General features: G+C 46.4%; 1 protein-coding gene across 1 annotated transcript in view; it reads left to right on the top strand.

Annotated features, from left to right (window-relative positions):
• LOC117368690 (cytoplasmic phosphatidylinositol transfer protein 1-like) overlaps nt 1-21,410 on the top strand; it is a 39,019-nt gene extending 17,609 nt beyond the window's left edge. The window contains exons 2-10 of the mRNA XM_033962414.1: nt 3,346-3,494; nt 4,323-4,411; nt 9,422-9,429; nt 10,812-10,883; nt 13,111-13,203; nt 14,862-15,017; nt 15,691-15,754; nt 19,267-19,356; nt 20,577-21,410. Coding sequence (XP_033818305.1) covers nt 3,346-3,494; nt 4,323-4,411; nt 9,422-9,429; nt 10,812-10,883; nt 13,111-13,203; nt 14,862-15,017; nt 15,691-15,754; nt 19,267-19,356; nt 20,577-20,734 — 879 coding nt within the window. The 3' untranslated portion in view covers nt 20,735-21,410. The remainder of the gene's footprint in view (nt 1-3,345; nt 3,495-4,322; nt 4,412-9,421; nt 9,430-10,811; nt 10,884-13,110; nt 13,204-14,861; nt 15,018-15,690; nt 15,755-19,266; nt 19,357-20,576) is intronic.
• Nucleotides 21,411-24,175: the final 2,765 nt, after the last annotated feature.

Here is a 24,175-nt window from a genome sequence, read left to right as displayed (position 1 = left end):
CCTGTCACTTTCTTGTATTTCCTTCCCTCTTGTGTCCCTTTCGATCCATCAGGATTTCTGTGTTGCCTATGATCCGGTGAGTCTTCCCTGCTATCTTCCTGCACGGTATCCTCTGGGTATACCGGTTCCCAATCCATCGACTCTTGGTCAACTGTCGGCTTTCTCCTTCTTCCTAGTTTAAAAACTTCTCAATTTCTCTCTTGATGTTGCTTGCAAGTAGCCTTGTTCCATCTCCGCTGAGGTGGAGTCCATCCTTCCTGAATAGCTTGCTCTTCCCCAAAACGTCGTCCAGTTGCGCATGAAGTGGAATCCTTCTTCCTCACACCAGCACCTCATCCATGCGTTGACTGCTTGCAGCTCTGTCTTGCCTCTTCTTGTCGGCCCTGGGTACCGGCAGGATCTCCGAGAGTGCTACCCTCTGCATTCTGGTCTTCAGCTTCCTTCCTAACATCCGGAACTGGTCCTTCAGTACTTCCCTGTTGTAGTTCCTGTTGCTCACATTGTTTGTCCCCCACATGGATCACCTCTTCCACGCTGTTGATGATCCTGTTGATGCAGCTCACTATGTCTTCTACCTTGGCTCCCTATAGCTTGTATGTTATTGATCCTGAAAATTACTGTGTACGTATCTTTGTAATCTGTTCTTAATAAACTGTGTGTATGGAGGGGGGGAGGGGGGACTGGAACAAAATGCAGAGAGGGCAGGAGCTGAAAATACCAGAACGAGTTTAAGGGCACTCTTTCTGAGAATGGGTCGGTTTGAAAATCTCCAGGCTGTGAGGTGGAGGAGGTTCTTATAACCTGGCCCTCAATACCCTTAAGCACCCCAAGGGGGAGGGGAATAGAGAAACAACATATGAGATACCATGTCCTGAGAACAAAAGCCACCCAAGGCCTGGCGCACGTGAGACCCTTCCAGGAAACTGGTTTTGAGCCCGTCTGGCAAGTTTCGTAAGCCATGCTGGGCTGGGACTGGGCCCTTCCCCACTTCCGCTGCCTTTCTGTGAACATTTGCATACGTTCTGTGGCATCTCTGTGCAATAGGGGCCACTGGTAGCATACTAATACAAACCGCTTTAAAGACCTTCTACTCCTTGTCCAGTGCCTTAAAAGCCAGGCTTGGCACCCACAAAAAATTCTGACTGTACAGAATCCGGTTATTAATATAATCGTTTACATGCCTGGACTACATCCTTCAATGAGTGTTTGGGGAATGACATGAGGTCATGGGATAAGAGTCTCTTTCATGCCCCAACCTGCAGATACATCTCACCCAGCTGCTACTTGCCTGCTTAGGATGGGAGGAGTGTGTGCCAGGAGAGTCTATGCTGTCAGTTTGTGCTGGTGTGGTTGCTTTCATCAGTGGAGGCCTTTTTCTACTCTAGAGGAGGAGAAAAAAAAATCTAGTCCCATGACAGGGAAGCACTTTGTGGCGGGAAGGGGCAAGAGACATTACTTCCAGGTTAGGTCCACACACTTTTGGTGGCCAAAATTGCTTGTCACCCTCTCTTCTACTGCACAGCGGAACTAGATTAGGAAGCCCCAGCTGTTTACATGCTCCCTGCCGGTCTGCCTTGAATTCTCCATTTGAATTGTCCACTAAGGACACTGGTCTGAAAGAGCAAAGGTGCTTTCCTCAGGAAGTAACCCCCACCTCCTCCTCCTTCCACTCCTGCCCATGCCAGGAAGTCCATCCTCTCCCCACTGCTAACTATATGTACTGTGTACCTAACAAGAGCTCTGGCTTTTCAGAAGGATGATTTCTCTCCTTCCACCCCAGCTCTCAGGTCACAAGGATCAAGTGGCAATTCAGGTCCATTGGCATAGCGAGGGTGAGTAGTGAGATGCCCGGGGCAGTGACGCCCCTTCCCCCTACTTCTTTAATTTACCAGGTGGGAGCACATCACGAACTTGCTGCCCACATCGTGTCAGCTCTCCTTCTGATGTCACTTCCTGGACCTGGAAGTGACATCAGAGAAAGCTGACACCGACACCTGCAGCAAGTTCATGATACTGCTTGCACCAGGGAAATTAAAGAGGTACAAGAGGAGGGCAAGGAAGGGATGTAAGTGAGCGGCAGGGGGGGGGGCAGAGAGGAGGATGGGTGCCGGTGCACGGGGCAGACCGCCCCAAGCCCCGCCCCCTTACTACTCCACTGCTCAGGTCTGACCTGAGCAAGTGGCTGCAGCTCACCTTCTTCATCTGATGAAGGGAAGGGTGATTTTCTCCTTCAGGACTCTGGTGGAATTTACTGTCTGCTTTCTCATCAGATTCCCGGCTGTCTGTTTTCATTTCCCCAAAGGACTTTCACCCCAGTCCATCACCATCGCCTTAAGCTACTGTGGGGGAAGCAACATTACCACACACTGACTGAGATTTGAGACCCTCTCTCCCCCACCTCTTAATAATTATAAAAATTATCTGCTGAACATGCAGTGAGTCAGGAAGTGTTTCATTTTAGGAAGTGACCTTTAGACTTGGAATGGGGTCCAGGGTAGGACCTCTGTTACTGGACAATAGGGATCGACAAAGAGACTCCATACATTGCACTGACTAATTTATAGATGTTTGATGGGGATGCAGGAGGTGGGGATGGTTTCAGCACCTGGAACATCACCAATTATATGATTTATGGTAAACATATGAAAAAAAAGTAACAGACCAGAAAATTTATCACTTACATTTCAAGGTTAAATGGAGATAATGCTTGCATCTAGAATCAGAGAAAGAGGGGGCTGTGAGGAACATCGAGAAATCACCTAGAATCAGGAAAGATGGAGCTAGGAAGGACTTCAGAAGATCATCTAGAATCAAAGAAAGATGGAGCTGGGATCAACCTTAGAAAATCAGGGAAAGATGGAGCTGTGATGAACCATAGAAAATCATCTAGAATCAGGGAAAGATGGTGCTTGGGAAGGACCTCAGGAGATCATCTAGAATCAGAGAAAGATGGTGTTGGGAGGGACCTCAGGGGATCATCTAGAATCAGAAAAAGATGGTGCTGGGAAGGACCTTAGGGAGATCATTTAAAGATGAGGCTAGTAGAAACCTCAAGATTGTCTAGAGTTAGATGGGGCTAGAAGGGTGCGCAGGAAACCTTCTAGGATCAGAGTCAAATGACTCTTTGAGAGCCTGAAGAAGTCATCTAGGTTCTAGAAAGATGGCAGGAATCTTCAGAACATTATCTAGAATCAGAGAAAGGTCAGTCTGGAAATGACCAAGAATGAGAGAAAGATGGGTGGGAAAGGAGATCCCTCCCAGGCCAAGTAAAATCCTATTACAACAAATGTTCTTTCGATACATACTTCCTCCAAAACTAACCTTCCTTCCTCTTTTTCTCTTTAGTACAGAATTGGTCAACTTTACATGATCAGTAAACACAGCCATGAGCAAAGCACAGATGGGGAAGGTGTAGAAGTGGTCACCAATGAACCCTACGAGGATCCCATACATGGAAAAGGGCGATACACAGAGAAACGACTCTACCTGAACAGGTCTGGACCAAGCTATGTATTCTCAAAACTTTTTATAAATGAAACCCACTCTCCAAAGAAAGGGATGTGCTTCCCTTCGGTTTATTTTCCAACATATCAGGTCATCCCTTGATTCCAACCCACCACCAAACTTTTTTTTTCAAACAATCTATCAGTGACATGTGCCCACCCTTTCTCCCATCATGCCAAGACTTCCATTCATCCATTCTCCCACCCAACTGAACCGCCAAGATGCAGTTTCATCTATCCATCATGGCATTCATGCAACCCTTCCTCCCATCATCACATCCATTTCAAACTTCAAGACTTCCTTTGACTCAGTTGGCAACATTCACTCAACCCTTTTCCATTATCCTACCCAACCTCTAAAACTTTCTTCAGCTCTATCAATGGCATTTGCCCAACCCTCCCTCTTATCTCTTCCAACTCAACCTACAGACTTTCTTAGCCAATGACATTTGTTCAATTTTTCCTGCCATCACCCCATCCAACTTCTAATATTTCTATCCATCACCAATCGGGGCAGTCTTCTTCTCACTACATTTTAATTTCCTTTCCTTCATGCAACCCTTCTTTCCATTATCTCACCCAACCAAAATACCCTTTCACCCATCCATCAATGTCATCCTTCTGCTCATGATATTTCATCTTCCCAGCCTTTCCTCCCATTATCCTCTAGCTCTCTTCCTCTTTCTCTCCTCATTCAAATCTCTCTGAAGACCAATCCTTATGTGTTTCGCCCCCAGCTCTTAGTTTTGAGCACTTCATCTACAGGTTACATTAGGTCTGAAAAGACATTAATTTATTTTCTCAATTCCCTTTATCCAGCAAACTGCCCGCATGGGTAAGGGGCTTTATCCCGAAGATTTTCTACATCATAGAGAAAGCCTGGAATTATTATCCATACACTATCACAGGTAAGTTTCCGTATTCAACTGAAGATGGTGGATGTTCAGATGTGTGTGTGATGGTGGGGAGTATACAGGATATAGTAGGTAGTGATTCAGGAGAGAAATAGTGCATATCCCATATGTCCCAGTCAATAACTGACTTTAAGGGCTGAGCATTATAGAAAGGTAATAATACCCCTGTATAAAACTCTGTTGAGACCTCATTTAGAATATCGTGTACAATTTTGGAAACCGTACCTTCAAAAAGATATAAACAGGATGGAGTTGTTCCAGAGGAAGGCTACTAAAATGGTCGGTGGTCTTCGTGCTAAGGCGTATGGAAAGAGACTTAAAGATCTCAATATGTATACTTTGAAGGAAAGTCGGGAGAGGGGAGATATAACAGAGACGTTTAAATACCATAAATGTGCATAAGGCAAGTCTCTTTCAATTGAAAGGAAACTCTGGCTTGAGGGGGGCATAGGATGAAGGTGAAAGGGGATAGAGTCAGAAGCAACCTCAGAAAATACCATTTCACAGAAAGGGCGGTGAATTTGTGGAATGGCTTCCCAGTGGTGGTGGAGGAAACAAAAACTGAATTTGAATTCCAGAAAGCAGAAAATACAGACAGAATGGGTAAATGTTTGCCCAGAAGGCAGTCACTTGCACAGGGGAGGGGGGGGAGGGAGAATGACTTCTGCTGTCCTGACAGAAGTGGAGGGAGGGAGCCAGCGTCACCCAAGGTTACAAGCTATGCTATATAATCTGTAAAGAGCAGTGGGCACAGGCCAGGCTTGGGCATTTCAAGCTATAGAGCAGACATTGAAAATGAGCTCATTTTTGTTAGACTCCTTGTCTCTGATTTTATGGCCTTCTTTATTTCTTAGCACTGTTATTTATTTTTAAAATTTCTATACCATCTAGCTCCTAGGCGGTTTACAGTATATCCACATACGATAATGCCTAAAAACAATACAATAAAAAGACCAATCTCAACATTTACGTTCACAGTTAACTTATCCTCAATCAGGTTAAATAGAAACACAGAAACATGATGGCAGATAAATAATAATAATAATAATTTTATTCATATATACCGCCATACCGAAAAAGTTCTAGGCGGTTCACAACAAGGTGAGCTAATACATGGGATACAGATAAAATACAAATTAGAATAATGGACTTAAGAACAGATAAAGACAGAAAGCATTAATGCAGAAAAGAAAACAACAGTTTAAAATTGGGGAAGCATTGTTGACAGTTTAAAAAGAACGGTTTAAATGCCAGCCACCCAGGCAATAAAATACCGGCATGGCAGGGAAAGAAGTAATACATAGAACAGATAAAATACATCAAGTTGAATATAAGGAATTTGATTGAAAAAATGAAGCAGAATGGCCCATCCAGTCTGCCCATCCGCAGTAACCATGATCTCTTTCTCTCTCTAAGAGATACCATGTGCCTATCCCACGCCTTCTTGAAATTTTGATTTTGTTCTTTTATATTATCAATTAATTCATTCCCCCCACCCCCCGGCGCTGGCCTGCGCTAAAAAGCGATATCGCGGTTTTGTAAAACTGGGGGAGGAGGGGGTGTTCGGATGGTGTTAATATGTGTTAATTTTAATAATAATAATAATAACTTTATTTTTGTATACCGCAGTACCAGAATAGTTCAGAGCGGTTTACATGGCAAGAGACTGTACATCTACAGCGAAGTTACAAATAAGTCAATCAATCAATATAGCTTAGCAAGTCGGGAGCAAGCAAGAAGGAGATAGGTAGGAGGTGCAGGTAGGTAGGAGGCAGGTAGGTAGGAGGTGCAGGTAGGTAGGAGGCAGGTAGGTAGGAGGCAGGTAGGTAGGAGGTGCAGGTAGGTAGGAGGCAGGTAGGTAGGAGGTGAAGGTAGGTAGGAGGCAGGTAGGTAGGAGGTGCAGGTAGGTAGGAGGCAGGTAGGTAGGAGGTGCAGGTAGGTAGGAGGCAGGTAGGTAGGAGGCAGGTAGGTAGGAGGTGAAGGTAGGTAGGAGGCAGGTAGGTAGGAGGTGCAGGTAGGTAGGAGGCAGGTAGGTAGGAGGCAGGTAGGTAGGAGGCAGGTAGGTAGGAGGTAAAGGTAGGTAGGAGGCAGGTAGGTAGGAGGTGCAGGTAGGTAGGAGGCAGGTAGGTAGGAGGCAGGTAGGTAGGAGGCAGGTAGGTAGGAGGTGAAGGTAGGTAGGAGGCAGGTAGGTAGGAGGTGCAGGTAGGTAGGAGGCAGGTAGGTAGGAGGCAGGTAGGTAGGAGGTGAAGGTAGGTAGGAGGCAGGTAGGTAGGAGGTGCATGTAGGTGGGAGGAACACGGCATAGTTAAAGGTAGAGTTGCAAGGAGGGCGGGAGTTAGAGATATTTGTCAAAGAGATAAGTTTTGATTGATTTCCTGAAAGTTTGGTAGGAGGGAGAATTAGAGATGAGAGTGGAAAGACATTTGTTCCATTTGCCTGCCTGGAACGCCAGGGATCTGTCAAGGAATCTCTTGTAGATGCAGCACTTTAGGGACGGGAAGGCAAAAAGTGGGCGTTAGGCGTGCGGGTGGGGCCAGGACGGACAAAGTGATCTGACAGGTAGATTGGAGACGAGCCTGTTAGGGTTTTGAAGCAGAGGCAAGACTTTCTGTTTTGAGATGACTTGCCTTTTTCCTTTGTTTAACCTACGATTTAAAACATTTTGGGCTCCTTTTACAAAGGTGCGTGAGGACCTTAACGCGCAGAATAGTTTTTCAGGATTTCCCCAATGAATATGCATGAGATCAATTTGCATGCACTGCTTTCATTGTATGCTAATAGATCTCATACATATTCATTGGGGAAATCCTGAAAACCCGACTGGATTGCGGCCTTCGAGAACCGACATTGGACACCCCTGTTTTAAGTTATCAAAAGAAAATAATAAAGTTATTTAAAAAAAGAAAAAAAAAGAAAATGAGCTAATTATCTCAAGAAAGTCTGCAATTTAATTTACGGGAATATAAGAACCCAATATTCCCTGTAGCGGGATTTGCTTGGGGGGGGGGGGGTCAGCTCATGTCAGGAGTCACAGGAGCAGGGGTCTCCAAAGTCCCTCCTCGAGGGCCGAATCCAGTCAGGTTTTCAGGATTTCCCCAATGAATATGCATGAGATCTATTTGCATGCACTGCTTTCAATGCATATTCATTGGGGAAATCCTGGAAACTCGACTGGATTCTGGCTCTCGAGGACCGGAGTTGCCCACCCCTGATCTAGGTACTTCAGGCAATGGGGGATAAGTGACTTGTCCAAGGTCATATAGAGTGGCAGTGGAAAAAGCATAATTTGAACCCAGATTTTCCTCGTTCTCAGCTCCTCACTGTAAATGGACCTAATTCTCTTAAGGTTGAGATCCAGAGAGCCTCCAAACTAGGGGTCTCCAAAGTCCCTCCTCGAGGGCCAAATCCAGTCAGGTTTTCGTGATTTCCCCAATGACTATGCACGAGATCTATGTGTATGTACTGCTTTCAAGGCATATTTATTGGGGAAATCCCGAAAACCTGACTGGATTCGGCACTTGAGGAGGGACTTTGGAGACCCCTGCACTGGAGCATGCAGTAGATCAGTGGTTTCCAACCTTATCCTGGGGGACCCACAGCCAGTCAGGTTTTCAAGATATCCCTAATGAATATGCAGGAGAGAGATTTTCATATAATGGAAGTGACAGGTATGCAAATCTCTCTCCTGCATATTCATTAGGGATATCTTGAAAACCCGACTGGCTAGGGGTCTCCCAGGTAAGGTTGGGAACTAGAGAATGACACGGTGGCGGTTTACCCGCGGCCACCACATTTTAGCCGCGGGTCACCGCCGAAAACGGGGAAGAAAACTAGCAGTCGCTGTGGCGACGGGGACAAGGCCATTCACCGCCCGCGGGGCGGTGAATGGGTCTTGTCCCCGCAGTGAGGCATGAAGGATCGCGCGGTCCCCGCAGCTCACACCCGCCTGCCCAATCGATTCTAGTGTTTAGCCAGCTCTCTCCCTTCTCCTCACCTTAGTTTGTAGATTTTCTTTTTCGGCGACCCGCACGCTATCAAAGAGCCGCTGCTGCTCAGTTTCGATCTTCTGCTCTGACGCAACCGGAAACAGGAAGTTGCAGCAGAGCAGAAGATTGAACACTGAGCAGCTGCGCGTGTGCGGCTCTTTGGGAAAGCGTGCAGGTCGCTGAAAAAGAAAGCCTGCAAATTAAGGTGAGGAGAAGGGAGAGAGCTGGCTAAACACTAGGATCGATTGGGCAGGCGGGTGGGGGCTGCGAGGACCGTGCGATCACCCGTGTTCCCGGCTCAGACTGTAAGGAGGGAGTGAAAGGGAAAAGGATTCTGGGCCAAGGGGATGAAAACGGAAAGAAAACCCACAGCAGGAAAGAAAGGGAAGGACAGGCAGGTGAGCCAGATGCTAGAAGCAGGGGGGGGGGGGGAAGAAAGAGGAAAAAAAGCTAGATGGGGTTGAAAAGAAGAGACACACTGGTATGGAAGAGGAAGATAGGGGAAATCTGGACACAGGAAGGTAACAGAAAGAGGGGAAATTATGTGCATGGGGCATAGGGACAGAGACAAAAAGGGGACATGCCATGGGGATGGTATATGGACACAGGGGGGGGCAATGGCAGATACATAGGGGAGATATTAGAAAAGTATATAAAATCGTACCCGTTTGAGGCTTTTATGTATGCAGCGGTGACGGTGACGGGGCGGTGAATGGGGTTGCTGTGGCGGTGACGGGGCGGTGAAGGGAATGACGGTGACGGGGTGGTGCAGAGGATGGTGAGACGGGGACGGGGCGGTGACGGGGACCAATTTTTTCACCGTGTCATTCTCTATTGGGAACCACTGTAATAGATGGTAAAAACCCATGTCCCAGGGAAGCCCCAAAAGGAGGGGTTGCAGTTCAGTCTATATTTAACCTTCAAGTTTAATCTAAGTGACTACCAAACCCAATTTTGCCAATCACTAATCTTGGAATTTCTCTCTCTTTTTCCACCCCGGGATGGACATCTTTCGCAGAGTACACGGTAAGTCACATTCAGGAGCGCCTCTGGTGTTTGTTTTCCGCTTTTCCGGCAACTTCCCACCCCAAATTCTCCCTCCTCACCCCCGCTCTTTGGCCTGCCTGATCCCATGAGACTGAGAATCTCGGCAAGTCTCGACCTTTGGACGAAGCATGGCTGACACTTTGAAAATCCAGCTACTGTTTTTCAATGCTATAGAGCTACAGGTGTACACCGCACTGTACAAATACACACATGAGAGATGGTTCCTTCCCTATAGGGCTTACAGTCTAGTACAAGGTGATCTTTCTCTGCCTTTCCTCAATTGCTAATTTTCAATGTAAAATGCAGATTAGGCTAATGGAGGCAGTGTATGCAAATCGATCTGCATACGCTCCATTATATGCAAATTTCTTTCATGCATATTCATTGTAGATATCCTGAAAACCTGACTGACAAGAGGGTACTCTAGGACCGAGTTGAGAAACACTGACCTAGACACAGGGAAAGACAAGGTTGGACGGGTCAGAGGGGGGGGGGGTCGGTCATCTAATCCATCGCTGTCTCTAGGAAAGACACACTGTCCCCAATGGCACAGCGAGGGTGAGTGATGCCCCTCCCCTCCCCTTGTCTCCGCCTCCTCGCTCCTTTCCTGCTCCTCCCCACTGCACATGTGCCCTCCTTCGCTTCCCCCGTTCCTCTAGTTGTTCACCGCCATGAGTAACAACTTCAACGTGCTCCTTGCGACCCTGGTGGCTCTCCCTCTGATGTCACTTCCTATGCGTGACACCTGGAAGTGCTGTCAGTGGGAGAGCCAGGAAGGAACACGTTGAAGTTGAGTTATGGGTGAAGGGAAGGGGCGAGAGGAGGAGTGCCGGCGCCCCCACCAACATGATGCCCGGGGCAGACTGCCCCCCTCACCCCTCCCTTGCTACGCCACTGACTGTCCCAGACCGATATGTGTCAGTTTTTAGGACCCTCGGGTAACAAAGATCCCTAGAAAACTTCCCACTGTCCCTTCATGGTCCATAACCGGTCCCAGGTCTTGGCCAATTGCCTTAAAACCGATGCCTCCTCTCAACATTACCGAATCCCACCTCTGCCTCTGTAAACTGTAGGCACAGGTGAGATTACAACCCTGATCTCAGCCCCCTATGGGTATGGTTTACTCTGAGCTCCTGGTTCCACTCCATTCCTCCATTTATCGAAGGGGGGGGGAGTCTGGAGGTTAGTCTTCCTGATAATGTCTCTCCCCACTCTGGTCCACAAAGCCTCCTTTCCATCAAGTTCTATTGCCACAACCCCTGTGGGATCCTGAAGCGAGCACCCCATCCCACCCCTGCCATCCCTCGCACAGCATTTATTTACAGCTCTTTCTCCATCCCTTTTCTCCTCCCCTCCTTCAGTGCTCTTTCCTGCCGAAGTTCCACATCCGAATAGAGACCAAGTTTGAGAATGACAATGGATGCAGCCTCAAGGTGAGTACCACAACACAAGCTGCTTTTTCCCTCCGTTAGAAAGCATCATTTCTGATGTGGGTTAGATAGGCAGTTAGCGGGGCTCGGAGACTCGCAAATCCTGCCCCTCCCCTGGGCAGCTATAGCACAATCCCTGTTATAGCGAAGGCCTTTGAGATTTGGCGTCTTGGGCATCGTTAAGCAGGCTCAGAGCCCTAAAAATATACATCCAGGTCTCTGCTCTCAGCTGACACCATTCCCTGACCAGTGGCAGGGCAGAATTAACCAATAGGCCAAGTCGGCACGTGCCTAGGGCTCAAAATGGTCAGGGGGGCCCAATGAAGGAGGGCATTAACATTGTTTTTTCCAAACGGCGATGGACCCCTCCAGCATCAATTGGCAACAAGGCCCCTCCCCAATCGGCAACGTGGGCCCTACCCTGATCGGCAATGCGCTCCCCCCCCCCCCCATCGACGGAAAGTAAGACAAGCAAGCAATGCGGGAAGAAAGATAACGGGAACTATAATTGTGCAAGCGGTGCTGCTTGCTCAAAGCTTCCCTCTGATGCAGTTTCCTGTTTCCGCCTGGGCGCATGGTGGGGCGGGGCAGGGGCCCAGTGTACTTGTGTGCCTAGGGGCCCTCGATGAATTAATTCTGCCCTGCCCAGTGGGCACTCTAATAAAACTCCTATGAGCAACATTCGGCACGGCCAAAAGTATGAGGGTCCCATTAGGAGAGTGGGCAATAGGAGTCATTTTGAAAATTGAGCTCTTCGGAGATTTCCTTAGACTTCTGTCTCTCCTCTGAGACTCCAGGCTCATGCTTGCCTCAGTTTTTTTCACCATTACTGCAGGGTGGAAGTGGAGGCAGAAGCTCAGGATGTGTTCTGCACTGCAATTATAATTTTTGATGCCCTCTCTTCTGCTCTGCCTACCTCACACAAGGAGAATCAATAAAGAGTGAGAATCTGTTCGTTTGGGTGACTTCTGTACTTCATGCCTCCAGCTGCCTTGAATCTGACTGAAGATTCCAATTAGAGAATGGCATGGGGACACTTTGTCTCCGTCCCCGCAGGAACTCAATTTCCCGTCCCAGTCCCATTCCTGCACGCTCCGTTCTCATCTGCACAAACCTCAAACACTTTAAAATCATAAGTGTTCTTGCGGTTAAGGCGGAGCTTACAGGAATGGGGCAGGGACAGGGTCAAAACTCGTGGGGATGGGACGAAGAAATTGAGTTCCTGCGGGGATGGGAAAATATTCTCCCCGTATCATTCTCTACTTGGAGTCATAAGAGTTGGCAGCTACATAGATATCATTCAGAGGGCATCATTAGTTCTTAGCAACAGGAGACCTTAAGCAGCGTATAAAAAAAGCCTGAGCTTCATCTGCCATTACCACTCTGCAGTAAAGAGCCAAAACAACCAAAAAACTTGTTTCTAACTGGTGGGGGGGGGGGGGGAGGAGAGGGAATAGGAGGAGGGAATGAGAGGAGAAGGGGATGCAAGTCATCTCAGTTCAACCTATCAGCAGGCCACACTTCACCATGTGTGGCTGGTCGCCAATGCCCCCATCCTTCTCCTCATGCCAAACTTACGCCTAAAGGTATATGTTCCCCAGAATGCAGGACACACACCAACCCCTTCCCTGACAGATTAACCTACAGTGGCATCTAGTGGTAGAACAGGGTTCTTCACTCTTGCCATCTGCTGTCTTGCAAGAGGCAGAATACAGATGTGGGCGGGAGGGGGGGGAAACAGCTGGAAAGGGTGGAGCCTGGCTATTCTTTCTATTAACCACATGTTTTGGGAATGCTGGAACCCAGAGCTTTGATCCTTGTGGTTAATGGGATGAGAATCTGTAATTCTAATTTTCAATTTCCCTAGTATTAATTTAAAACCATGGGGGGGGGGGGGGGTGAGGTGAGGTGAGATAAACGCAGCCAGATCTACCCTTTCCTACAAGGCACAATAAGACCTCTTTCAAATCCTGTGGGTGGTCGACTGACTAGTCACCAGCTTTGCCCCTCTCCTTGCCCTCCAAGTGATTCTTGTTTGGATGGTTCCCATTGCTTCCTTCACCCTTTAAAGAAAATGAGAACTACATCTCCCAACATGCACTGCAGCAAAACCTGTTATTAGATCTGCCTGGTGGGTCAAGCCAGCTGCCCCTGCTGGTGGAACCTCCCTTATCAGGGCTTACCTTTCCTACTCCTTGTCACTCTAACACCCTGGTTTCTCCTGCCTCAGGTCTTTGGAGACAAGGCAGTACCACTGGAAGACGCCTGCTACCTGGACATCGCGTATGATGACCTCCCCGAGGGATATTATAAAAAGTCTGAGGTAAGTGCACCAGAAATAGAAGGATTAAAGAAAGGAGTGAGCCCAGATGGTACAGTCCGAGAGTTCAGAAGAATTCAAGACTATGTGTCAGTGGACCTGAAAATAGTTCAGACAGTGAGAAAGAGATCTGTGAATCTACATATACCACAATATATCCACACAAGGTAATAGATAGGCATGTGAAGGGGGAATGAGGGAGACTCCATCGCGTTGTGTGAGGGGAATGAGGGAGATTCCATTGCAGTGTGTGGGGGGAATGAGGGAGACTCCATCGCGGTGTGTGAGGTCAGTGATGGGGGGATGAGAGAGATTCATGGTTTGAAGGTTTCTTAAAATCCAGGACATACAAAGTAAAAGCGGACAAAGAAAAATCCAAACCTTGGTCCAAACCCTGCGGCGTACCACAAGGATCCCCAATTTTCCCTACTCTCTTCAACCTATATACTGCCTCCCTCGGTGTTTACCTGGACAAACAAGGCCTAACCTCTTATGGTTATGCAAACAACATCACCATTATCATACCTTTTGATCAACCAAAGCTCTCAATGACAGATACACTACACCGAACACTAGATACAGTAACGACCACAAACTGAAACTTAACCCAGACAAAACTAAATTCATCCTCCTAGAAAATAACAACGTCCCAACAATAACCAATATAGAAATCAACTCAATCAATTACTCCATTCAAACCACTCTAAAACTACTAGGTATGACAATTGACAGATGCTGCACCATGCAACTCGTCTACTCATCTACAAATAAATAAAACAATACAGAAATCTTTCGCAGTTATGAGAAACCTTAGACAAGACCGAAAATTCTTCGAAAGAACACAATTCCAGCTCATAGTACAGTCCCTAATCCTAGGTCTACTGGACTACTGCAACATCCTCTACCTCCCCTGCAACAATGATTAAACAATTACAAACAATACAAAATACAGTTCTGAGACTCGTCTACTCATTGAGGAAACATGACCACATTACAGAGGCATACATCAACGTACACCAGCTTCCAATCCAGGAAAGAATACCATTTAAAACTATAAATGGAGACAGCTCAACCTACCTGAACAACCGCCTCATCCAAACTACCTCAACCAGACATAGAAAAACACACACCCCATTCACATCCCCCCAATCAAAAAAGAAGAAGAAATGAAAAAGCGTTTAATCAAAAATTAAATAAACTATAAACTATAAAACGGAAAAAACTATACGACGGCCTACTAGCCACTCAAGCAGCAAAATTAGATAACCAAATCGCCAATCTATGGATAACAACCCCAGACTACAAGATGTTCAGAAAGGAAATAAAAACTATACTCAAGAAATCCCTGAAAAAGGCTTAATAACACGAGTACCTTCCTTCTTCTCATCTTCTCCCTAACCCACTGATACCTCCTGACCCACTCTTGGAAATGACATGTGATCTTACTTTGTAACCCACCATCTATAACTCTTTTTGTAATCCGCCTTGAACCGCAAGGTGATGGTGGAATAGAAATCTCTAATGTAATGCTGCTTCTCAGCTGGGGCTTCAGAAGCTGTGCGATGGGCTTATTCCTCATTCCCGGAGTACTGCCCCCTCCAGCTCTGATTAGCGCTTAATTTTTACATCATCTTCTAATCTTTTTGTGTCCCTTGTTGTAGGACCTCACTCTGTTCCGGTCAGAGAAGACAGCTCGGGGTCCTCTGGAGAGGGGATGGAGGCAGGTTTTCCAGCCCATCATGTGCTCATACAAGAGGGTGGCTGTGAAGTTCGATGTCTACGGCTTCCAGACCCGGGTGGAGAACTTTGTCCATAAGGTAACCCTGGCTCTGGGAATTTACTGGTTCCTTTAGGTAAGGCCAATCCCTGCCACAAATATATCATCCCACCTAATTCCAGCCTGCAGTCTCTCTGCTTTTCCAGTCTTTGTCTTAGAGTGCCAGGTTAGGATATAAAAATATACTGAATAATGGAAAACAAGGTGATACCTTTGCATTGGACAATCTTAATAAGTATTTGACTAGCTTTTGGAGACCAAAATCTCCGGATGACAATGTCGGAATCTATAAATGAGCTACAAAAGCAGTCCAATGACAGTCTCATGGGGAAAGGCAGGGCTGAGCGAATGAGAGAGAACAGACGCGTGACAACGTAGTCAAGTTTTATTTATCTATTTATTTTCTCAATTATTTAGCCCATCCCCCCAAAGGAGCCAAGAATGGGTATCAAGGTACATCCACAATATAATCGAGACAGGACAGAGATGACATAATTTACAATATAGACATGACAATAACACATAAACATTAAGCAGGATCTACTAATATGATAGGAAACTCAGGTTTCATTGCTGTTGGTGTATCTTATCCTTTTAACTTTAATCGTCCGATGTGCCCGGATTCCTGGATTAGCTGATGAAGCAACCCTACCTCCGAGCAGGAGACTTCAGGTTTTATTAACACCCCAATTTCCATTTTCTCTGATTTCCAGAATATTAGAGACATTTTACTGGCGGGACACAGGCAAGCGGTGGCGTGGATTGACGAATGGTATGGTAAGTCCTCTTGCAGTGATAAGAATCGGTGAAAGAGAGAGAGAGAAAGTGTTCAATATTCCTAAATTCAGGTACAGAAGTTTGCAAAGGCCTGAAAACATGGCTTTTCATGAAGTCCCTGTTAGGAGCATAAGGAGAGTCAGATTTTATAATAAATGTTTAGAGAATGACAATGCTAGTGGTTGCTTGCTGTATTAGCAGTCTTATCTTACAGGCAATGTAAGATAAGACTTCTGTACCTGCACTAGTTTTTTAGCCCGTTACATTAACAGGTGCTAGAATAGATGTGTATACTTAGGAATTTCTTTCTTTCTTTCTGTCTGTCTTTATTTCTGTCTCTCTCCCTGGCCCCCTGTCTGTCTTTCTTTCTTTCTGTCTCTTTCCCTACCCGCTGTCTGTCTGTCTTTCTTTCTGTCTTTCTTTGTGTCTGTCTCTCCCCCCTGTCTAGCAGCACCCCTTCCCTGCTCCCCCTGTCCAGCAGTAGCCCTTCTCCCTTCCTTTTACCTCCCCCCTGTCCAGCAGTACCCCTTCTCCCTTCCTTGTTCCCCCTGTCCAGCATCCGCTAGCCCAAGCAGCTTCGGGGCTTTTGCTAGGCCGGCCCGCCCTGCATTATCGAAGTGGGCCAGCCTAGTAAATGCCCTGCGGCTGCCGCTGCTGGTCCAGGGGTGAGAAGAAGAGGTGTCCCGGCAATGGCAGCGTAGTCAGAAGGCCGGAAGTCAGCCGGCGTCAGAGATCGGGGCAGAAGGCAGGAAATCAGCTGAAGCAGGTACTGTGCATATGAGCCACGGAGGCACGGAGTTTGAAGTGCGGATGCGCGCTAAGGGTTTTATTATAGTGGATGTACAGTAAGATTCTAAGTATAATTCTAGGTAGCAATATTTTCTGCACCGTTCTCCCAAGGGAACTTAGAATTTTCCCCTTTCTGTCCTGGCAGGTTCATAATCTATGTAATTATACCTGGGGCAATAGGGGGATTAAGTGAATTGCCCAGGGTCACAAGGAGCAGCGTGGGTTTGAACCTATGACCTTAGGGTGCCGAGGCTGTAGCTTTAACCACTGCACCACTTTAGAAATCAAAATGTAGTAAAAATGAGTCAAGTCTAGGACAATCAAGCCATTGTGACATCACTGATGAGGCTGTCGCTGCTCATTGGTGGAATGAGGCATTATGATGTCACAATCTCAGAACAGGATAATGGGTGTGATGGACCTTTGGTTGGTCCCAGTACGACAGTTCTTATGTGAGCCAAGTACTGTATAGGATAATCAAGCCATTGTGATATCACCGATGAGGTTGGTTGTTAAGCATTGGTGGAACGAGGCTTTATGACATCATAATAAGAGGGGCTGCTGAAAAGTTCTCAGCCAAGAGAATGATGAGGAGCCATGAAACTTACAAGTGATTCTACACTTTTCTTGACACTTTTCATTTCAATGATATGATATGAAATGAAATGAAACAAAAAGTGTGGAACCACTTATAAGTTTCCTGGTTCCACGTCATTCTCTTCATGGTTGGCCTGAGACCTTTTCAGCAGCCCCTCGTACGAAGCCTGCCATTTCAACAAAATTTCCCCACTGTTTTTGAAGCTTCATTGGCTTCCGATAGAGGCCAGAGTTCTTTTTAAGCATTGCATTTTTATGTTTAAGATTTTACACAGTATGGCTACAAAATACGATACCTTCGATTAATTTGTCTGCAGGTAGACATTTGCACTCTTTGCAGAATCAAATACAACTTCATTTTCCATCCCTGAAATTGGTTAGGTTTATTTTAGACCAAAGCTTCTTCTATATCAGTGGTCTCAAACTCAAACCCTTTGCAGGGCCACATTTTGGATTTGTAGGTACATGGAGGGCCGCAGAAAAAAATAGTTAATGTCTTATTAGAGAAATGACAGCTTTGCATGAGGTAAGTACCTACAGATCCAAAAAGTGGATTATCTGAAATCTGAAATGATCAGAAGCAATTAAGGAAAATATTTATAAACTATAGTTTATAAATCTTTCCTTAATTCAGGGGTGTCCAATGTCGGTCCTCGAGGGCCGCAATCCAGTCGGGTTTTCAGGATTTCCCCAATAAATATGCATGAGATCTATATACATGCACTGCTTTCAATGCATATTCATTGGGGAAATCCTAAAAACCCGACTGGATTGCGGCCCTCAAGGACCGACATTGGACACCCCTGCCTTAATTGATTCTGATAATTTCAGCTATACACAGCTGAAAGCAGTGCAACATGCAGAAAGTAAAAAACTATCAAAGTATCAACTGCAAGAGACAAGATTTTGGACCAACTATTTTGAGGCCCTCGGTATTATAATGAATGATTCTTTAGGGCAGGCCTGCACAACTCCGGTCCTCGAGGGCCGAATCCAGTCAGGATTTCCTCTGAATATGCATTGAAAGCAGTGCATGCAAATAGATCTCATGCATATTCATTTGGGAAAACCTGGCCTGGCGAGGGCTGAAGTTGTGCAGGCCTGCTTTAGGGAAAACTTGTGCCTTAAGTGTGCGGCGGTCGTGTCTGCAACCGCCTTCAGCTCTCACCTCCTCCCGCACCGGACACACGCACATGCTACACTGCCTCCAATGGTTATCTTACGTTCTGGAACGTTGCCCGCCTCACTGCTGTAACCTCACGCAAGCGCTTTCCTGCGTCCGTACGTGATTGTGAGGTGAGTGGACAATTGGGTACAGACGCAGGAAAGCGCTTGCGTGAGGTTACGGCAGTGAGGCGGGCAACGTTCCAGAACGCGACTGCCAGACAATTAAAGTACAAGTTTCCCATAAAGAATCATTCTTTATAACAGGGGTGTCAAAGTCCCTCCTCGAGGGCCGGAATCCAGTCGGGTTTTCTGGATTTCCCCAATGAATATGCATTGAAAGCAGTGCATGCAAATAGATCTCATGCAGATTCATTGGGGAAATCCTGAAAACCCGACTGGATTCTGGCCCTCGAGGACCGACTTTGACACCTGTGCTTTATAATATCAAGGGCCTCAAAATAGTACCTGCTCTGAACAAGTATACATTACAGATTTCTATTCCGCCATTACCTTTCGGTTCAAAGCGGATTACAAAAAGAGTTATGGAAGAAGGTTTACGTTAGATCAGAGAAGGTTTCCAAGAGAGGGAAAAGTAGGATCTGGGGTTAGGGAGGGGATGGTAAGAGGGGGGTTAAGCTTTATCATGGTATTAAGCTTTATTAAGGGATTTCTTGAAGAGTATAGTTTTTATTTCCTTTCTGAACATCTTGTAGTCTGGGGTTGTTGTCAATAGGTTGGAGACTTGGTTGTCTCCCCCTTGGTATACTCCCCTTTTATGAAGCCGTGTTAGGCTTTTTTTTTATTGCCGACCGCAGCGGTATTCGCTTCAAAACTCTAGAATTCCTATGAGCGTCGGAGCTAATAACACTGTGGCTACAAATTAAAAAAAAATAATAATAATTCCACTTCATAGTGAAGTGAAACTTGAAAACTAAGCATCCCTTGTGTTCACCTTCCAGGCATGTCTTTGGAGGACGTCCGCCAGTACGAGAGGAGACTCCAAGAGCAGACGAACCAGAAGGTGAAGTGTAAAACTCAGTCGATCGCAGGTAAGAGAGAGAATGGGGTGCAGGGTAAGGATGAGGTGGCGTTTGCAGCGACACGGGAAAACGTTAACGCCGTATCCCATGTTGTTCAATGTCATAAACCAATGAAAACGAACAGCAAAAGACACAGCTCGTGTTTTCTCATTTGCCAAAAATTGCAGGCACTCTTTCGAAAGAGCGCACACTCGACTTTGCACCCATGAGCTTTCTTTTCCTATGGGGAGGGGGGAGGGGCAACTCTTTGGAATTGAAAAAAAAAAAAAAAAAATTTAAATTGAATCAGGTTGGGCAGACTGGATGGACCATTCGGGTCTTTATCTGCCGTCATCTACTATGACTATGACTGTGCTTTCTGGGGATCTGTCATACTGTGCATTACCACATATACTCGAATATAAACCAAGATCGAAGTAATACAATTACGATTCAGCATTAAATAAAGTTGTGAATAATATTAATATTAAAATAGTATGGAATATCGATATATTTTGAACACCATTTTAATTAATGCATTTGAAATCTATCAACACCCTTTGGGGTTTTTTTTTTTAATATGTATTCTCATTGGAAAATTAGTCCAGTTGGTGCATTTCCACATAATTCTTCCGCGGGCCAGATAAAATCATAACGCGGGCCGTAGTTTGGAGACCCCCTGCATTGAAATATTCATGAATCCATTTTTTAAATTACTCATTTTCATCATTTCTGTAAGAAAGATTTTTAGTTTGTAAAGCGTCAACAGTTATCTGTCATCTCTTAAATCGTTGCCGGCTGGGGGACAGAGATTTAAGAGATGACAGATAAGTGTTGACTTTTTAAATTAGGCCAGGAAAACCCGGGCTTGATGTGACAGCGTCTACCACTAGGATACCTTGTGACCAGTGACATAGCAAAAATTTGCGGGATCGTACGCAGTATTGGATTGCGATGGCAAAAATGGCCAGAGAAAACCCCAAATAAAACAACACAGGAAAACAACAATAAACTCCTGTACCGTCTGTATCTGTTAATTTTAACTATAATATATGTATTTTAATTTAATGTACACTGCGTAGAAATCTGATAAGGCGGTATAACAACTTTTAAATAAACTTCGAAACTTGGATGAAATGAACAATCTCCATTCTTACTGGTTTCTTGGGGGGGGGGGTGCAGGGAGTGGGGAGGCTCTGCGGTTGTGGGGTGACACCCTGACCCATCGTTTCTTTCCCTTTCTTCCACAGGTACGACCGGTGATTCTCTGCTCTCCGTCAATGGAGGGAAACCACTCATGAACCGTTCTACTTCCTGGAACACTGCCAGCGAGACAGACTCCTGCCTATCCGACAGCTACCCTGCTGAGCCAAAACCAAGGCCCAGGATACCTTCCGCTCCCAAATAGCAAAACACCCCCTAACCTCCCTCTCCCACCACCTGGTGAAGACAGGAACGTGGGCAGGTGGGAGAGAAGACCTCTCGACCCTAAGGTCAGACTGACTGGACAAGGGGTTGTCCCCTGTTTCACCCCTTCACCTGGCTGTCTACAAGACAAAGCAGATTCTGGCTGGAGAACCTGTTAGGGGCTTAAAACAATCCAAGGACGTTCCCAACAGTCTCCTCTTCTCCTCCTCCGAGCAGCAAGTGGACATCCTGAATGGGGCGAAAATAGGGGAAAGGGGTCAACACCGATATTCTTACCTAGAAGCCAGGACAAAGCTACAGCACTTTATGTGCCCTCAGGGTATTACTGTGGGTTCTGCAAGTCTCTCCTTCCTCAGCACATCAGAACATTTGAACATACCACGAAGGCTTTATGGTCATTATGAGAAGTCTGAGGCCACAGAAAATCTCCAGGAATCAGGCTGGTAGGATGACTCGGTTAAATAAATCCTTCTTTCATTTCCTACAGCCCTCGTTCCCCATCCTCCAGTCAACCAAAGTCCTACTGTGGCTGTTGGGGTGAACAAAACCACTTCCATCTGAAGGTACCTTTTAGGATAAGGCCCTCCTTTAGTAGTGCAGAGACTTGAGCCAGAGACTGAAGAGATTTAAAAAGGCTTTTATTAAACAAGCATATATGCTGGACTTCTGGGCAGAACTGGCTGCATAAACAGAAGACCCTGAGAATTTCAAACACAAAGATTATATAGTGTCCTAACCAGTCCGAACCAGTTTGACCAGTTCTGACCAAAAGGTAGGAGCAAAGAGAAAAACAAAACCATAAATCCATCCTATAATCTACACATCTTAGGCTAACTAGCATCTACATTCCTCTGCCTCCTGGCTGTACCAGGCACTTAAGACAGATACATAGAACAGGCCTGCATGCATACGTGATTTCTCAGAGCAGTAAAATGGAGTCACAGGTTGCTGTTTTTAGTTTTACTACCCACTGATCTAAGATGGAGTTTTTCATATACACCGTGACCCAGCTATGTCAGCTAGCTAGGGATCCTTCATTCCCAACTTTTCTTCTGTAGGCTAGCTGACTAACTGGGTTACGGGAGGTCAGGGCCATCTGTATCAGAGGTGGGGACTGGGTGATAGGAGGAAAGGGCCAGGACTAGGGCGGTGGTACTTTAGTCAATCGTAGTCCTAATAGTACGGTTAAGGGTTTTCAATAAACATGGTAACAGGCAAGGAAGAACACAAAATATGACAGAGAATACCAGGAAAATTATGGTGAGGGCTTTAAAGAGTCCCGGTTTGGAGGCCCAATCAGTCAGTGAGTTGAGTCCAAACATATCATCATCAGCCCAAGTAGCAGGACCGTAGACAGCAATGATGCGCTCCGGGGGCCAAGTGTCATCCCATTTACCGATTTCCAAACTTCTTTCAGGACGGGCCCGTTGATCGAATACTGGGACAGCCAGATGTTCTCCTTCGGATAACGGGAGGAGGAAGAAGGCTGGTTTGATAGTGCCCAGAACACAAGTGCCAGTCCAATTTGAGGGTAGAGTGGGGTATGCCGTTCTCCCACAGATCCAGTAGTATCCTTCCGGTGCAGCCCAAGGGGCAGAAGCAGGCAGGTTGAGGTAGACATTTAATGTGGTAGCATTGCCAGTAGTATTCCATCGTCTGGGTATTTTTAACTTAGGATCTCCGGTCCAATACGTCCAACCGGGCTGAGAGGTGCTGTTTTTAGTCCATAAGGATTGGCACTGCAGGTGTCCAACACGAGTGGTAAAGGATGGTCCGAGACGCTGTATGCAGTGTTTTGCCAGAATGGAGTTTTTCAGAGGCCAGTTGGGTGCCCCCGCAGACATAACAGTTTGTCAGATTTAAGGTGGCTCCTATGGCTTCAGCGAACTGTATGAAAAGGTTGCGAGTGGTGGCAGAGGGCACAAAGTCTTGTTGGTCTAGTTTCATATGTTCATAAAAGTCTGGGAACACAATGCTGTGTTGTTCAGGGATTCGGTGTCTCTCAACGAGTTTGATGTGCAAGACAGTACCAGGGTCCGTGCCCTTACCATATATCTGTAGGCCCACAAGATAGCGAGCTTTCCGGAGGCTATCATCGAGGTTCCATTTAAATGGCTGTAGAATAGTGAAATTAAGTGGGTTACAGTTCTGGAGGCCACAGTCAGAGGTAGTCACCCATTTTGGATAATATGGCTCGGGTGGTAGGCAGTCGGGTCATACCCCAAGTAGCCCAGGATACACATCTCCAGTAGTTACAGTAGTAGTGTTCGGAAGACCCTTCACAGTGGGACGGCTTCTGTCCCGCCAGGCACATGTATTTATCATTGTGCATATATTCCCTCCTCCATGCTAGGGCACCACAACGTCCAAGGAAGGTGGGGTTCTTGTCCATGGCATGGCAAGCATCAAAGAGGACTGAGGCCGGGACATGGGGATTAGTGACCAGGGTTTGTTGAATCAGGGGGCCCTGATCCCAGACTGACCTGACCTCTATCCAAGTATCCCTATTAGTTGCTTTGGGGTAGAATCAGATCTGTGAATCTCCATTATTACATATAGAATATTCAACCTTGTTATATATACATACAGGGGTCACTAGTTGACCCTTACACTCATAATTAGTTTGAAATCTAATAACATTTTCCGTTTTGCCCCCATTGTCCACTAGTGCCACACAAGGGGCACACCCGGGCGTGGGAGGGGTAGGGGACATGGACAATGTTGGCAAGACGTAAATCACAAGCAGTAAATATACAACAGAGTTCATATTAAATATCTTGTCAGATCTCCGGATCAGACGTGCGTGATTACTCTTCCAGAGTGTGGGGCAGCCGCGTGATTTTCAGTTGAAGGTCAGTAGGCCCTTTTTCACAAATATACTCAGCAGCGGGCTTCACACGGCTGTAGTGAATCCAAGACTCGTGGCGGGACAATTTGACAGCTGTGGGGGAAGCAAGTAAGACAGTGAAAGGCCCTGTCCAAAGGGGTTTCAGCGGTTCTTTCTTCCATACTTTCAGCCACACTTGATCCCCAGGTTTGTAGAGGTGAACAGGGGTTGTAATTGGCAGCGGGGCTCTAGAAATGACCCAGTTCTGTAATTTCATAATGGTCTTTCCTAGTTGCTTTATCTCTGCGTCTGTGATAGCGTTCCCTATCTGTTCAAGAGACTCGGGGTCTAGACTGACTATCGGCGGGGGTCGGCCATACATGAGCTCAAACGGGGACAATTGATTGCGTTTACCTGGGGTACAGCGGATGCGAAATAGAACAGAAGGAATCAGTTTGGGCCATGGCAGGCGGCTTTCCTCTGCCGCTTTTCCGAGGAGGGTTTTAATAGTTCTGTTGATGCGTTCAACTTGGCCAGAGCTCTGGGGGTGATAGGCCGCATGTAATTTCCAGGTGATTTGCAGAACCCGAGAGA

This window comes from Geotrypetes seraphini, chromosome 10 (genome assembly GCF_902459505.1).
Source record: "Geotrypetes seraphini chromosome 10, aGeoSer1.1, whole genome shotgun sequence".
NCBI classification, from domain to species: domain Eukaryota; kingdom Metazoa; phylum Chordata; class Amphibia; order Gymnophiona; family Dermophiidae; genus Geotrypetes; species Geotrypetes seraphini.
Note: the sequence above shows the minus strand (reverse complement) of the source record. Positions and strands in the feature narration are given on the sequence as shown.